Source organism: Capsicum annuum, chromosome 1 (genome assembly GCF_002878395.1).
Source record: "Capsicum annuum cultivar UCD-10X-F1 chromosome 1, UCD10Xv1.1, whole genome shotgun sequence".
Classification (NCBI taxonomy): domain Eukaryota; kingdom Viridiplantae; phylum Streptophyta; class Magnoliopsida; order Solanales; family Solanaceae; genus Capsicum; species Capsicum annuum.
The window spans coordinates 184,233,742-184,250,773 of record NC_061111.1 but is presented as its reverse complement, the minus strand read 5'-3'; the positions used below and the strand labels follow the sequence as shown (position 1 = coordinate 184,250,773).

The 17,032-nt window shown below is 37.3% G+C and overlaps 1 protein-coding gene across 3 annotated transcripts in view; it reads left to right on the top strand.

Moving 5' to 3' along the window:
• Positions 1 to 8,440, top strand: part of LOC107842670 (anaphase-promoting complex subunit 7) — a 34,330-nt gene extending 25,890 nt beyond the window's left edge. For 2 of the 3 annotated variants that reach the window (XM_016686626.2, XM_047408102.1), the window contains 8 exons: positions 58 to 108; positions 191 to 391; positions 476 to 520; positions 606 to 699; positions 823 to 968; positions 6,883 to 7,112; positions 7,489 to 7,549; positions 7,855 to 8,440. In XM_016686626.2, the coding sequence (XP_016542112.1) occupies positions 58 to 108; positions 191 to 391; positions 476 to 520; positions 606 to 699; positions 823 to 968; positions 6,883 to 7,112; positions 7,489 to 7,549; positions 7,855 to 7,941 (915 nt within the window). In that variant the 3' untranslated portion in view covers positions 7,942 to 8,440. The remainder of the gene's footprint in view (positions 1 to 57; positions 109 to 190; positions 392 to 475; positions 521 to 605; positions 700 to 822; positions 969 to 6,882; positions 7,113 to 7,488; positions 7,550 to 7,854) is intronic. The other variant, XM_016686631.2, reaches the window with a different exon arrangement.
• The last annotated feature ends 8,592 nt before the right edge of the window (positions 8,441 to 17,032 follow it).

Here is a 17,032-nt window from a genome sequence, read left to right as displayed (position 1 = left end):
GAAATTGAAAAAAGAGTAGTTATTGTTATCTCGTATCTCATGTTTGCACTTTTGAAGGTTGAAGCCATCATTGGAAAAACTGAAGAAGCTATAACGAATTTTGAGAAGGTAAACCGACTGCTGCGTGCTGATTTGATATTTTATCATTTCTAAATATGCACTACATATTAATATTGCATGATCTCTGTAGGTTCGATCCATTGATCCATATGTCATTACTTATATGGATGAGTATGCTATGCTCTTAAAGCTGAAATCTGATTATTCAAAGTTAAATAAATTAGTACATGATCTATTAAACATAGACCCGACCAGACCTGAAATTTTTGTGGCCTTGTCTGTCTTATGGGAAAGGAAAGATGAGAGAGGGGCTCTATCTTATTCTGAGAAGGTTAGTTTTGTTGAGTTCTAGTTTTGAAATTGTTATTCATAAAGCAAGCATAGACTAGTGATGATATTTCATTTTTTCAACCAGAGCATCCGCATTGATGAGAGGCATATACCAGGTTATATAATGAAGGTGTGCTTAAGATTTTTTCTGTCTAATGGAATGCTTTTGAATACCACATAGTTAGTTTATTCTTTTTTTTTTGACCATCATCTAGGGAAATTTATTCTTGTCAATGAATCGACCTGAAGCTGCTGTGGTTGCCTTCAGAGGAGCTCAAGAATTGAGACCTGATCTTCGTTCTTATCAAGGTTTGTTTTCAAGAAGGGTGAAGTTCGATTGTTTGGGTTGCCAGCATTCTGCTTCTTTGAATGATGCCATTTTGTTGTTCCATTCCTTTTCTGAATTGAGTTTCTTACAAAGTACAATTCTAGGTTTAGTACGCTCTTATTTAGCAATTTCAAAGATTAAGGAGGCACTGCATGCTGCAAGGGAGGCGATGAAGGCCATGCCACAGTCAGCAAAAGCTCTAAAATTGGTGGGTGACGTACATGCTAGTAACACCACTGGGAGGGAAAAGGTATAATTGACTTTCCTCCTTTTGTACCTTTTGATATTTGAACTAGTTCCCAAACCTAGCTGATTTATTTGATGTTTCTTATTAGCATTGTCTAAGAGAATCCTAAAAGTTCAGTGAAATTTAAAACTAAAAGAGGTGGCAAGTAGAAACACTTACTAGCATTTCTTATTTGGAAAAGGACATTTTTGACCCAATTAAGTAACAATGGGGACTTTTTTTGGCCGAACTACGAGGGCATTTTGACCCTTTTCCATTTATAGCGCAATGATTACTAAAAATATTTTTTCCTTTTTTGTGTCAACTATATATAGGTATATAATCTTCATTTGACAATTTCACTTTTTACATGCGAAAAACCCCCCAATTCTGGTAAGACTTGGAATATGTTTTGCTACGAAGGAAAATGTTTTTTCACGAAAAATATTATCGGAAAGCTTTCTTCAATGAAAAATAAATGTTTTTCTTACTTCTTTTCCCGTGTTTGGTTGGTGAATAAAATATATATGTCAAAATTTTTCCTAGTAATTGATTGGTGGACAGAAAATATATTCTAAGTCTCTTTTTACTGTTTTAAACTTTAATATAATATACAGATGCTCTGTGTATCACAACCCAACACCACTGAACTTACCACGTGGCCCAGAAAGGTGTTTTTGGAACTTAAGTCAAAGGTCACAAAGATTCATCTTTTTCTTTTCTTATAAAAAAATACTAAAAATGATTAGTATTTTTTTCGTTACATTGAGATCAAACACCTAGTGCATGGGTCATGAGGGAAAGGTTATGTGTTAATTACATTGTCACAGAAATATGAATGAGTTTATACAAGGTGAACGCCTTCATTATGCGGGAGTGTAGCATCTCTTTTTGTATGAGGAAAATGACTTTTGTGTCACTAGGCAAGTCATCCCCTAATCTCAGGAAAACGTTTGCTTTTCGAAAATATTTTCCAAAGTATTTAGTGCAATCAAACAAAATAAAATAGGAAACAGAAAAGGGACATATATATCCCCTAACTATCATAAATGATATGTATATACCCTTCATTATATTTTAGGTATGTATATACCTCTACTGGTAATCTTTTGGGTTGTATATACCCTTAACCTTTACTGCAGGACACGTGTCTTAATCTTGTGCGTTTACCCTTTTTTTTTTACGGAAAAGGGACATATATATCTGCGAACTATCATAAATGGTATTCATATACCCTTTGTTATTCTTTGGGTATGCCTGCCATTTAATCTTTTGGGTTGTGTATACCATTCGTTATATTTTGGATACGTATATACCTCTGCCGGCTATGTTGCTCGGACTCTTTGAAAATGTTAGCGGGTGCGTGTCGAATTCGCCAAAAGTAGTGCATTTTTGGAGAATCCGACACAGTTGTGGCATCAAAATTGAACAGTCCGCGCAACTCAGTCTACCGGTAATCTTTTGGGTTGTATATACCCTTAACCTTAACTGCGGGACACGTGTCTTAATCTTGTGCGTTTACCCTTTTTTTATTATTTTACGGAAAAGGGACACATATACCCGCGAACTATCATAAATGGTACGCATATAACCTTTGTTATACTTAAGGTACGTATATACCCCTGCCATTAATCTTTTGGGTTGTGTATATCCTTTACCCAAACGACGGGACACATGACTTAATCCTGTGTGTTTACCTTTTTTTATTTATTTTATCTAAAATAAAATCAACCTACCTAATTTAGACCGTAAATTAAACCCATCAATTCTCCTGAATTCTCCATCAACACCACCACCCCTTTCACCATCAATTCTCTTCCCTTCCTCCATTAACAATAAAACCACTACCATTCCGACCAACTCTTGGCCGGAAAACACTGTTCCGCCTCCCTCTCGACTCACCTCCGTTCCAGTCAACCTCAAAAAAACAAATTAATCATAATTAACAATTCTAGTCCCGCCCGCCATCAACACTGATTAATTTCTAGCAACCAACGACTAGTTTATCGATTACCACCATCGGTGAACTCCCTCCTCTACCACCTTTATTTCTCCAACGAACCAACGCCACCTTCCACCTATCCATTTTCTGTCAGCTTTCGGGGGAACTAGGCCACCAACGAGCTTTGCACTTCGTCCATGAGTAAACCAAACCACCAGTAGAATTCATCCACCACAACAATTTCGACAAGCTCTGTATGGGTCCTTCTGTTAGGTGATCTAAAACGAGGGTCTAAGTGATAAAACTAAATTAATGGGATTCATGTCAGGTCTAAATTGTGTGGGTAAATTTTATTTCGGATAAAATAAATAAAAAGTGGGTAAAAACATAGAATTAAGCCATGTGTCCTGCCGTTTGGGTAAAGGGTATATATACAATCCAAAAGATTTAACGGCAGGGGTATATACGTACCCAAAGTGTAACGAAGGGTAAATGCATACCATTTATGATAATTTGGGGTATATATGTCTCTTTTTCATAAAATAAATAAAAAAGGGCTAAACTCACAGGATTAAGCCACGTGTCCTGTTGTTAGGGTAAAAGGTATTACACAATCCAAAAGATTAACGACAGGGTATATACGTTCCCAAAGTATAACGAAGGGTATATGCATAAAATTTATGATAGTCTGGGGTATATGTCTCTTTTTCGAGTAGGAAAATATTACACTCTTTGGGTGTGTTTGGTACGAAGGAAAATTTTTTCATGAAAAATATTTTCCTATGCAAAAGAAGTTGGTTCCTTACTTATTTTCTTATGTTTGGTTGGTGAGTGAAAAATATTTTTTAGAAAATATTTTCTAGTGCTTGGTTGGTGAATGAAGTTTTTCAGAAAATACTTTTTAGTGTTTAGCTAAAGAGTTGAAAATACTTTTGACCTTGGAAATACTTTTTTTTAGGGTGTGATCGATATGGAGGAGGAAAAAATTTTCTAAGAAAATAAGTTATTTTATATTTTTGTGGTCGTTATGCAAGTAGGAAAATGTTTTCTAAATGTATTTGTATATATTTAACAAAAAACAATGAGAAGGAATGGGGTAAGAAAAAAGTTTTGGAACTTTTTTAAGGAATAAATTAAAAAATTAAATCTTTTTTGGGGGAGGGCTGTTTGGGGGGAGGAAGAGGAGGTCAGATAAGTGGTAGGGGTGGGGTAAGAAAAACGTTTTTATGTTTTTTTTTTTAAAATAAAAAAATAATTATTTTTGGAAGGGGGTGGGGGTTAGTAGGGGGTAAGGGTTGTGTAAGAAAAAAAATTGAAATTCTTTTAAAAAATAAATTTGAAAAATTTAATTTTTTTGGGGGGTGGAGGGTGGGGGTCAAGTAGGGGGTAAGGTAAGAAAAAAGTTCGAATTTTTTTTAAAAATTCAATATTTTTTTGGAGGGGGGCTGGTAGGGGGTGGGGTGGCTAAGAAAAAATTGAAATATTTTAAAAAAATTAAATATGTGTTTTGGAGGGGGTGATAGGGGATTGGGTGGCGGGGTAGGGGTGCGTGATTTCGAGAATTGTATGAACATTTCAACTTGAGAGTGAGTTTGAAAGAGAGTTTTGAAAAATATTTTTCTTACTTTTTGAAGGAAAGTCATTTTCCTGATATTTGAGGAAAATAAGTTGATTTGGAAAACATTTTCCATAACATTTAAGCCAACCAAACATGAAAGAATTGGAAAACATTTTCCGGAAAATGTTTTCCTTCCTACCAAACACACTTATTTTGATCAGAGTTTAGTTTTGTTTGTCATGTGATGTACGTTAGGGCAGTGACTGCCATCTTTAAAGAAAGTATTGTTTCTTCTTCTGCCCCTTTTGATTGTATTCTTATCGTAGTACCAAAGGAAAAAAAAAAAATCTTTCAGCTATCTTCTAAGTTACATATGTTTCAAGTTTCGAAAGGTTCATGTCAGCATAGATGATTAGGTGGCTTTGTGGATAACCACATCGAGGTTCTCCACTTTTTGGCATACAAGATTTTCGCACAACATTAGCAAAATGTTACAACAACAACAACAACATACCCAGTATATTCCCACCAAGTGGGGTAAGTGTACGCAGTCTATACCACTACCTCAAATGTGAGATAGAGAGGCTGTTTCCGATAGACCCCTGACTCAAAATAGAACAATCTAAGATAAGGAACAGTAATAGTAAGAATAGTAAAAGAACAAGATATAATAGGGGTTAGCAAACTCAATAATACCATAAACAAGATACTATAAGTAACACACCAAATAATACCACACCCTAAACTCCGACTAACCTTCTACTCTAATCTGCCTCCTTCATAACTTCCTATTCAGGGTCATGTCCTCGGTAAGCTGAAGCTGCTCCATATCATGTCTAATCATGTGAGGTGATTAGGCGGGACATGGAACAGTTACAGCTCACCGAGGACATGACCCTAGATAGGAAGGTATGGAAGATGCGAATTACGGCAGAGGATTAGGGCCAGTTCGGGTCGCTAGTGTAGGGAATAAATTGGTGGGGGTGTATTCCTGTTATGATTCCGTATTCAATGTTCCGTGTTCCGTGTTCCATGTTTATTACGAATATGTGTGCTTTCCTCCGCTGTATATTCCTGCATTCCTGCTTTACTCTGTTTTATATTCCTTATGGGTGCCGTATCTATGTTATGTCATCTGCTTCTGTGCTGTACTATGTGTTTGTGTGATATCTCGTGACTTGAGCCGGGGGTCTTTCGGAAACAGCCTTTCTACTTCATCAGAGGTAGAGGTATGGACTGCGTACATCTTACCCCCCCCAGACCCCACTAAGTGGGAATACACTGGGTTTGTTGTTGTTGTTGTACCTCTACCACGCTCGAAACCATCCCTAGCCAAGCTCACACACCTCCGCACTAGGGCATCCGCGCTCCTCCTCATCACATGACCGAATCATCTCAACCTCGCTTCCTTGGCTTCCAACGAAGCCACACCCACCTTATCTCGAATAACCTTATTTCTAATCCTGTCTTTCCTAGTACACACACCCACACATCCACCTAAGCATTCTCATTTCCGCCACCTTCATCTTCTGGATGTGGGCCTTCTTAACAGGCCAACACTCCGTCCCATACAACAACGCCGATCTAACCACCATTCTGTAGAATTTGCCTTAAGTTTTGTACCTTTTTTTCACACAAGATTCCAGAGGTGAGTCTCCATTTCAGCCACCCTACCCCAATTCGATGAGTGACATCTTCGTTAATCTCTCCATTCTCCTGAATCATAGACCTTAGATACTTGAAACTATCTCTCTTACTTATAGAATGAGTATCAAGCTTAACAACCACATCGGACTCATGAGACACCTCGCTGAACTTACACTCCGAATATTCCGTCTTGGACCTACTCATCCTAAACCCTTTAGACTCAAGAGTTTGCCTCCAAATTTCCAATTTAGCATTAACTCCACTACCTGTCTCATCCATCAAGACTACATCCATCCGCAAAGAGCAAACAATAAGGCACCAAACCTTGAATGTGCCGCGTCAAAACATCCATCACCAAGGAAAAAAGAAATGGACTAAGCGTCGAACTTTGATGTAACCCCATCAAGACGGGAAAGTGCTCGAGTCTCCTCCCCCAGTCTTAACCCGAGTCTTGGCTCCGTCGTACATATCCTTAATCGCCCTAACATACACTATAGGTACACCTCTAGCCTCCAAACACCTCCAAAGAACCTCCCTGGGAACTTGGGAACTCTATCATAGGCCTTCTCTAAGTCGATAAACACCATGTGCAAATCCTTCCTCCTATCCCTATACTGCTCCACCAGTCTCCTGACGAGATGGATGGCTTCAGTAGTCGAGCGCCCTGGCATAAATCTTAACAAAATGTTACATTATAAATTTTTTAAAAAATAACTTAACGTTATAGCTATACGTCTGAGTAGCACTTTATTTGTTTCTTTTTGAAATTCACGTACCAACGCTTTTTACAGGCGAAGAAGTTCTATGAATCTGCACTAAGGCTGGAACCCGGGTATCTTGGAGCAGCGTTAGCCTTGGCAGAACTGCATGTCATTGAAGGTCGAAATGGAGATGCTGTTTCTCTTCTTGAGCGTTATCTCAAGGATTGGGCTGATGACTCGTTACATGTTAAGCTTGCCCAAGTGTTTGCTGCTACAAATATGCTGCAAGATGCCTTGTCACACTATCAGGCAGCACTGAGGTAGTACCTTTTCCTTGAATGCTCTTGCAATCTTTTTCAGCTCGATTTTAAGGCATTAGAAGTGTTGGATAATCAATCTCACAAAATCGGGCCTTTATCTAATCTGTGCTTTAAATCAGAGAAGGTAAAAACAAATGAGAAGAGAAACAGTTAAATAGCATAATTCTTAGTACAACAACAAACCCAGTATATTCCCACATCGTGGGGTCTGGGGAGGGTAGAGTGTACGCGGTCCATACCACTACCTCTAAAGAAGTAGAGAGACTGTTTCCGATAGACCCCCGGCTCAAGACAAAGGATAGTATATAAAACACCTAAGGTATGGAACACGATAAAAACATAGGTACTTACACCAATATTTTGCTCTACCTGTCAGGATAAATCCCCAAAATGAAGCTGCAAAGAAAGGATTGGAGCGCCTGGAGAAGCAACTCAAGGTTTTATTTCCTGTTCAACGTTAAAGCATTCTCTATATATGCTTGTTTAAAATCTAAACATGTAACTTATTTTCTCTGCTAAATATTGTAACTAGTTGTTCTAGAATGTCTCTGTTCATGTCTATGTTGGAAAACTGATCGCGGTACACCAAATTCACTTGGCTGTACCTATATTTACATTACTTTGTACTCGCTGTCATGCATACATTGAGTTTCATAACTTGAATGAACTTACACCAGCACTTCAGTAGACAGCTTTTTGGTCCCACTGTTGTTTGCTTAAATGAACCTATCCATTTCGGCAGGGAGTAGACCCTGATGCTCCAGAAGAAGACGAGGACAATGATGTTGAGGATGCTGATGCAGACCAGGAAGAGGCTGAGCTTTTATAATGAGGAGTTGTAACAACACATCTTAAGCTCTTCTCTTGTTCTGCTGCTACATGCACTTCAGTTGGCAGGCATCTGATATAAAAGCAGCAGAAATCCGCTTCACTAGGAGCATATTCTTTGTGGCCATACAAATAAGGTGCTTGTTGCAGCTACCGCATGCTTTACTGTACAAATTCTTTGCTATCAGACTGTCCAGCAAGATGGGCCGCTATGGCTGGCTCCCCACATGTTGCAATTATTGTAGTCTTCCTGTCAATGTAAATTTACCCTATGAAAGGCTGTACCAACAGTTCTGTAGGACCAAAAATTTTGAACAAATCGATCGATATAAAACTCAGCTTAGGTGAGGTTTCCAAGGTAATGTAAACATACGAGGATAGATGACTCAACAACTTGGCGACTTTCCTGGACTTCTAAAATTAGTTGCTGCTTTACTTCTGTTTGTATGCAGACCATGAAATGATGTACAATTTGGAGACAATAAGCTACTATTAATCTCTCCTTCGGTCGATATAAACAAACAGCTAAAGATATTAAATTTATTCCATCCCATCACAGTTGTTTCTTGCCCCTTTCTCATCTCCGATATGGAGATGACATAAAGGAAGAGTTGGTCCATTACATTCTCTCCTTAAAATCTGGTAACTTAACCCTCAAATAATCATAACCCTCCCAAAGTGGTTTTTGAGGTGGGAGATTAGTTCTCATTGAAAAAGGACTTCCACTGCTGCTAGGATACAACATTTTACAGACCGACTCTTTAAAATGTTAATGGGTTTTACCAAAAGCTAGCCATTATCGCCAGTGGCTGCCAATTCAGTCTGGACCATATTTTGACTCCCAATCTTCTTCTCGAGTAAAAGACACATGGAACATATGTTCATCAAGTATCACTGATTCTAACATAAGTCACATTGAAATGTGAGGAGGGATGTAAATGGAGCTACACAAGGAGTTCATTTCAGGCTGGAGTGGCAGTTTGAATTATACCACCACTCAGCTAGATGTAACCACTGCTTTCACTGTGTTGTTCTGCTTCTCTCAAGTGGGTTTCAATACATTTATTCTCAGTCTAGCCAGAGGGCGATGGGATGTGTCGTCCCTCACTGAGCGTTTGCCGAAAAAATTGTGTTTGCAAAAACAGTTAAATTTATGAAAAATGATTTAGGATCGATCAAATTCCGTTTTTTTAAAACTCAACTAATGAAACAAGAAAATAACATATTAGCTAAGCTAAGAATAAGAAACCACAGTAATAAAATGTAAGAACTAGAGCAAGAAATTAAAAAATCTTGATTTTTTGTTTTCTTATTAGAACTTAATAATGAGGTTGAGTATTACAAGTGAAGATGAGAGGTCTTCTTCTCCCGTGCAAGAATCTACATAAAGGGTAGAAAAATTATGCCACGATCCAAAATCTCAAGTCATAACGGCACCCTATTATAACCTACTAGTAGGTAAGCCAAATTTATAGCCCCGAACAAGAAGTAACGGGCCAATAAGAGGAAGAGAGATACACAAGGTAAAAGACCAAATATAAAGACTAAACAAAAGAAATAAGACCAGTGAATACATATATAGGGAGAAAAGGAACAAAATATCAAAAACAATCCCCTAAGACCTGTTATCAGTCGGTGCAAAAGCCACCACATATACAAGGAGTATTGTGTGTGTGACACGCACACACGGATTGAACTATCTCCGAATATACAAAATAAGACTAATCCAAAAAGTAGAGGGAGAGGGATTACTCCGATTGTCAAGAGCTCACCCTAAGTTTCTAACTCCAAAAGCTCCGCATGAGGAAGGCGTCAACAACAGTAACTTATACTCGGATTTGCATAGTGAAAAAAATAAAGAAAGTATAGTATGAGTACCAAAAACATGCGGTACTCAGTAAGCATCATATGCCGACTGAGCTCAAATAAATATAAGTACAATAGAATACAAATATAACTAAAGTTAGATAAAGAAGGATCAGAAAGAGAATAACATGTCAAGTCTCGGTAGATAAGGGAATATAATAAATAAACTACCTCAAAAAACAACATAATAATAATGTCACTACAACCTAACCGAGCCATCATAAGCTCATAAGGCACAAACATCAGTCAATATAATCCAATCGACCCCATAAGCATAGTGGATACAAGCAACAAATAATACTAACTACAAACAATGCATAAGAATAGATAAGTGCGAGTGGATACCATGAAATGCATTATAAAAACAAATGCCATGTCTAATAATATAGTATACTTCTCCTCTCTCATCTATGGTACGTAAAGGCAAGAACCATGAGGGACTTGAGGTATTTGTATACCTTTCTAGAAATCAAACCGGGACTTTTTGTTGCGCCCGAGCACATATGCAAGTGTACGTGGTCCACCTAAGTAATATTGTGGCCTTAAATAAATTCAAGTATTAATCCCACAGAGACTAGTATTAAGCAACTATCCAATTTCAGTTCAATTATTAAGATTAGACAAGTGCAAACGTAACCACAAGAAGTTCACAGTTATAACTAAATGAAAACTTAAATAATGCCGTAACTTAAAGGTTTTTGAACAATAGGGATAAAACCAGGGTTAAAACATTACGAACAATCATAATAAGCTATGTACTTTATTAGTTAGGTTAATCATCTTGGTTGTTGGTCCACGAGGTCGATATTATAACTCCGGACTTCCGAACCTCTAGTCAATTATCTAACTTAGACCCACAACTACATCGGTGTGGATGCGAGAACAAAGTTAAGTGCAGTCATAATTTTATCCCATAATTGAACCAAATAGGGCACTTAGGTATATTCTTATCATAAATGCAAATCATAACATCATTCAATTGAGATTATGATCTTATTCTATCTATCAAACGTTTTATTCTTTCATTCCTCCTTCCGGGCTTATGATAGAATCACGCATGTATTCTAAGGGTCGCGAATCCTTAAAATAGTACTCCCTCCGTTCCAAATTATGTGTCATCATTTTCTTTTTAATCCGTCCCAAAATAAGTGTCGTCTTTTCTTATTTGACAATTTTTTAAAGGCACAATTACCCTTATTGGTCCCACTTAATTAAAAAAAAGATATTGGCACATTTTTTGATAAAGGATAATTTGTTAAACTTTACCAAGTCCTTCCTTATTTCTTAAATTCCGTGTCCGGTCAAATGACGACACATAAAATGGGATGAAGGGAGTAATAAAAACGATAAATAAACAACCAACAATGATAAATAACTAAAACCAAATCAATACACAACAAGAGTAATCATGTTCTTGACCTTAACACTGAAAAATAAGTTTAGCCACTCATGGACGTAACAAGAATCATAATGAAATAATCCATGTACAAATCGAAGAATAAACTAAAGTTAAAGAGTAAAAACCCAATTTTAGCCTCCTTAATCGTGTCACAAAGACCAAGGTCGTCCAAGGTGTTAACCTAAGTGTTTAAGTGTCTTATTTATACTAGGACCAAGTTGCCCGCTTTTGTTTAGCCTTCGTTCCATGCCCTTATCACGGAGGACAGGGTCCATGGCATGCTAATATAATGGAGGACTACTGGAATTGTCAATTCACAATGCAACCAAGGGTGGGCCAGGCCCTTATCACGGTATCTAGGTAGCGTGGCACGCTAATGTCTCCAAATTTTCCAGATTTCATCTTGCCTTATCCGATGCATTTGTTCTTCAAGTCCAAAATTTGTGGTTGTGTTTTATCTTCAATTCCAGAACAATACTCACCACTAATTAGAGCTCTAAGCCACATAGAATCCAACATGATGAAGTAGAAAGGAACATAGCTCAAGCTAAGCGTACTAGTTTTTGCGTTTGAACTTTAGCTTAATATTTTGACTCCAAACTCATTATGAACACACCCTAAACACTAACAATACATAAATTAACACTTAGATTCTTTTTTACATCATTACAAACTCATTAATCACACAAGAAGTCCTCAAAACAAGACTAAACAAACATAGATAATGACACTTAGGTGCATAAATCTAGCTAAGATCACCACTCACACTTAAAGCCTTCTTCGTCCTCGAATAACTCTTTACTATAAACATCATAAACAAGAGAGACTCCAAAATACTACTATAAGCAAGACACTTAAGCTAGTACTACAATGGCTTCCCAGATAACAAGTTTCACACACAAGCATGTTATATACAATTGAGAGCGCTCAAGAACACTACTTCAAAACATCCCCACCTCAAGAATTGACTCACCAAGTTGGCAAACTCATGCATATTAATCAATCAAAAGATCATATAAATCTCCCAAAAATCATCAAACATGTGCCCTTACCACAAGAAAGTTACCCACATTCACTCATTAAGATGCAATTATGTAATGACCTTAGGTCATCTTCTATATTTCCATTTATTTTCACTATTAGAGCTTTTTCATAGATTCCCCAAGTAATTTATGACTTTCTGGAACTAACAGTTTGGTTACAGGGCAATTCATTTGATTTTTAGAGACAAATACCTATTTTAAAGTCTTTGCTGGTTCCAATGGCTACCAGGCAAAAACTTTAGTCAAACGACCTTGAATGTAAATTATGATTATTCCAATATCTCTATAATACCAATTTTAGGCTAGGTGGACTCTTGGTTCAGGTCCCGAGGCACCCGGACTCATTTCGACCTATTGGTCGAAAAGTTAAGAAATTAGAAATTGGGTAGGGGACCATAGTTTATTGAAACGACCTCGGATAGAGATTTTGATTGCACCATTGAGTTCAGAATATCTAATTTCATATGGATACATAGTTCGTTTACGTATACGAGATTTCAGATGAATCTCGATGGCTTGGTGGAGACTTAGAAAATTTTCAAGTCTCAACTGTAATCTGGTGCACCCACAATTGCGAACCATGGATCGCGATCGCAATCTGGAAGGACTAGTAAGTTCCTCAATCATGACATTTTAAGTTGCGAATGCGACTCTTTGGGCAGGCCAATAGAACCATGATTGCGGTGGGGTAATATTGTGATTGCGTCATCCTTGTCTAGTGCCTTACATCATGCAATCACGAAGGTCGGGCTGCGACAGCGAGACCTAAACACCTGGTAAGGGTATAAATACCCCATTTTAGCCCGAGTTTGCTCATTCTTCATCCATTTTCTTAAGAGCTAAAACCCTAAATGGTGAGATAGCTTAACATTGGAGTTTGTGGGAGATTTGGGATCTTGGCTAACACTTGTTTACATAGTTATCCTTTGATTTATGGTAAGATTCTCCCTTTTTATGGTTGATTTTCCCCTTTTTATTTCTAAGAATTCCAAAACCTTGAAGGCTTAATTTAGTCCTAAATAAGATCGATTTTTACCTATTTTAGAGGGTAATGACTCCTTGAGCATGAAGGAATATTGGGTTGGTTTTGAAAATGTGATTTTCCATAAATGGGACCTACATGAGATTTTGGGTGATTTTTTAGACCCAAAGCACAATAGTGTAATATGGATATCATTATTCTCGTATTGATGTATAGAATGTGGTTTTGACAGCTTGGCATCTTGTGAAAGCATCTCGAAAGAGAAAAATGGTGATTTAGTGGATCTTTGAGCTTTCTTCAGCGTCGAGGTAGGCTAGGTTTTACCCCTTGTTAGATTAATCTAGTTCATAGTATTTTTATGATATTGTGTTAGATTCGGGATGAGTTTTAGGTGTTGGTACAATGATTTGAAATGCTTGCATTAATTGGACCATTTAGGCTAATTAAAAATCATAATTTACGCATAGTCGACTTAACTGCTCATATTTTTGGTGAATTTCCTATCTTAGGGATAATTGAGGCTTGTTTAACATCTAAAAGTAAGTTTAGATACCTTAAGCCTAATTCGGTTAGAATTTTCCAAAAATGAAACTTCGTGGTTTAGAAGTGGGCCATTGACCCACTTTAAGCTAAGACACATGTTAGCTTTTATAGACCTTTATACACTTGTTAGATATTTAGAAATGCTTGTTGAGGTAACATTGATAATCTTTGACATTTGATGGTTATGTTGGTTGATGTGAGAATTAATGCCTATTGTTTATGCTATTACTTATGCTATTGATGTTACTTTTAGTTATAATGATATAATTATAATTATCGATTCAAGCCTGGAAGATGGATATGTTATTGATGATATTTACCCGGTTTGAGTCTGGAGGATGATTATGACTATGATGATATATTTATCGGTTCAAGTCTGACTATTGATTATATTTATCGATTCAAGTTTGGCTATTGACTATATATATTGGTTTGACTCTAGATATGGATATTATGCTATGACGATATGCTTACTATGATATGATGATATCAGGGTGTGAGATTAAAAATAGCAATTGGCTAAGTCTGAAAATGAGAAAATGGTTGATTTAGCATAATGTGAGTAGACTCTAGTGGTATGTTGAAAAATTTATAAATGATAGTGGTGGGTTATACTATCTTGTGTATACCTTCCAGGATCATGGGGACTTGTAATGGGTTGTTTACTTTTCCATACCAACGGGCATATGGGAGTCAATTTTGTAGTTATGATTGTGTGTATTGATGCTTTACATTATGTTATGCTATTATTTCAATTATTTACCTACTTATGCACAACGATGTTGGAGTTGATTCGGATTCGTTTCTACCTTGGCTTAGTTATGTTATGTTGTATTTTTATCATATTTATATCATGATTTAGCTCAATAGGCCAATGATGCCTACTGAGTACCCATTGTTTTAATACTCATACTACACTTCTGTACCTTTTTAGTGTAGATCCGAGTACGAGTTGTCATCGCTGATTGACATTCATGTTGTGTTGATTCTTCGAAGATAGGATGACCTCTTGGAGTCAGAGTTACCCATTTTCTTCTATTTTCATGTCTAGTCTTTAGTTTCAAGACAAGAATATATTGACTATTTAAGACTTGGGTTGTATTATTACTAGATGCTCTTGTACTAACTCTATCTGATCATGGAATGGATTTCTATACTGTTGAATTACCCTTATTTAGTTATATTTCCTTGTTAAAATACAAGATATGTTGTTGATTTCTACCTTGTTGGGCATTTTCCACCTAGTTAACCTATTGCATTTAGCTCGGATTATAGTTTGACTCCTATTGCATTTAGCTCGGATTATAGTTTGACTTACCTACTGATGGGATTTAGTAGGTGCCACCATGACTTGTAAAATTGGGTTGTGACAAATTGGTAGTAGAGCATGGTTTCACCGATATAGTTGGTACAAGAGCAAGTGTCTAGTATAGTCCTATTGATTAGAACAATAACGTTCGTTTTCTATCTTTGGGAGGCTATGGGACATTCTTAGGAGTTATTCACTTCTTTCACTCATATCGTGCTAAGAGTCTAAGTTGGTTTACAGAACATTCCTTTGATTTTACTCTTTCATGGATGGCCAAGACACATGCTACCACTATATGAGATGAGGGTCCTGAGACCAAGCCTAGGGATCCTACTCCTATTCATAGAAAGCCTAGAGATGTGTCCCCATCTAGGGACCAAGATATACCCATTTCTGAGCCAAAGATTTTTCTGCCGTAGCTAGCGGTAAGCCAAGGACCAGCCTAGACTCTAACAGGGTTTATTTCTTCTTCAGTGCTTAAAGGTGATTTGGTTTAGATTATGAGGAAAGTTGGTGGTGCACTATCTAATGGTGTACAGTACACAGATCATAGTGGTACTGAGGTGGGGATGCAACCTATAACTGCAGCTCCTAGAGTTTAGGTCCCTCATACATCGATGGTTGCTCAACTGGTAGCTTCTCAACAACGGTTGCCCAACCTGCTATATATGTTGAGGAGCAGAAAATATTGGGTAGATTCTTGAGATTGGCTCCTCCTAGGTTTGTTGGTGCTCTAGGTGAGGATGCATATAAATTTCTGATTGCTTGTGAGGATAAGTTCCATAATTTGGGCCTTTTTAAGACTCTTGGTATGGATTACACCATATTTTAGTTAGACTTGGCTGCTCAATATTGGTGGAGAGGTTATATGGATTCTAGACTAGTTGGATCTTATCATTTGACATGGGCTCAGTATCAGAGTATGAGGATCGTTTCCATGAGTTGTCGAGGTATGCTACCTCTTTTCTATACACTGAGTATACGAAATTTTATTGCTTTATTTAAGGATTGATACTTTCTCTTCGCCTATCCACTCAGAGTTTGGTTGCTGCGGGTAGGTCTTTTACTGACGTTTTAGATCATGCTCAGGTGATGGAAAAGATACATTATGAGGCCTAAGGAGGCAATGATAAGAGAACTAGATATCAGGGCAATTTCAGTAGGATCCATAGTAGTTTATAATTCAAAGGTAGTAGTTCTTATGGTGGGTATTCTCTGCATCCATCTTATTAGCTTTAGAGTTGGCCCAGTTGACTGATTTAGCCAGCTCTTCAGATTACTAACGGAGATTAGTCTAGTACTAGTGATTGCGCTGGTCAAGTTGTTGGTCAGTCTTCAGCGGGTTCATCTTCTGTCTATTCTAGTCATGGTGGTTACTCTATGTCGGTGGGATCTATTGGTTTTGGTTTATCTCAGGGAGCATGTTATATTTGTGGATCTTTTGGTCATTATTCTCATGAGTACCCTAGTCTGGGGTGATTATTTCTTTAGCTCTGAGTGTTTCCCCTATTAGAGCAGTTCATCCTTTAGCTAGAGATGGATATTAGGGTCGTAGGAGTGGTTTCTAGGGTACTCGAGGAGGTTCTTAGGCAAGCAGGACAAGAGATCGATTAGGAGCCCATCTAGGTAGCAGGCGTGGTCAGTTATAAGCAGTACCTCCTTGACCCGAGACTGGGTCTTTGAATACTATTATTACAAGTATGATCTTGGTGTTTCGTTAGTAGGCTCTTGATTTATTTGATTCGGGATTCGCTTATTGTTATGTATCTACTTATTGATCCATAATTAGAGTTATCTTGAGTTTTATTAGTTGTTCCCTTGCGTGTATCTACTATCGTGGGTGATTCTTTAGAAGTGGATCAGGTGTTCAGATCTTGTGTTGTGATTGTTAAAGATGTCAATACTTATACTGAGCTTATTATTTTGGATATGGTGGATTTTGATGTGATT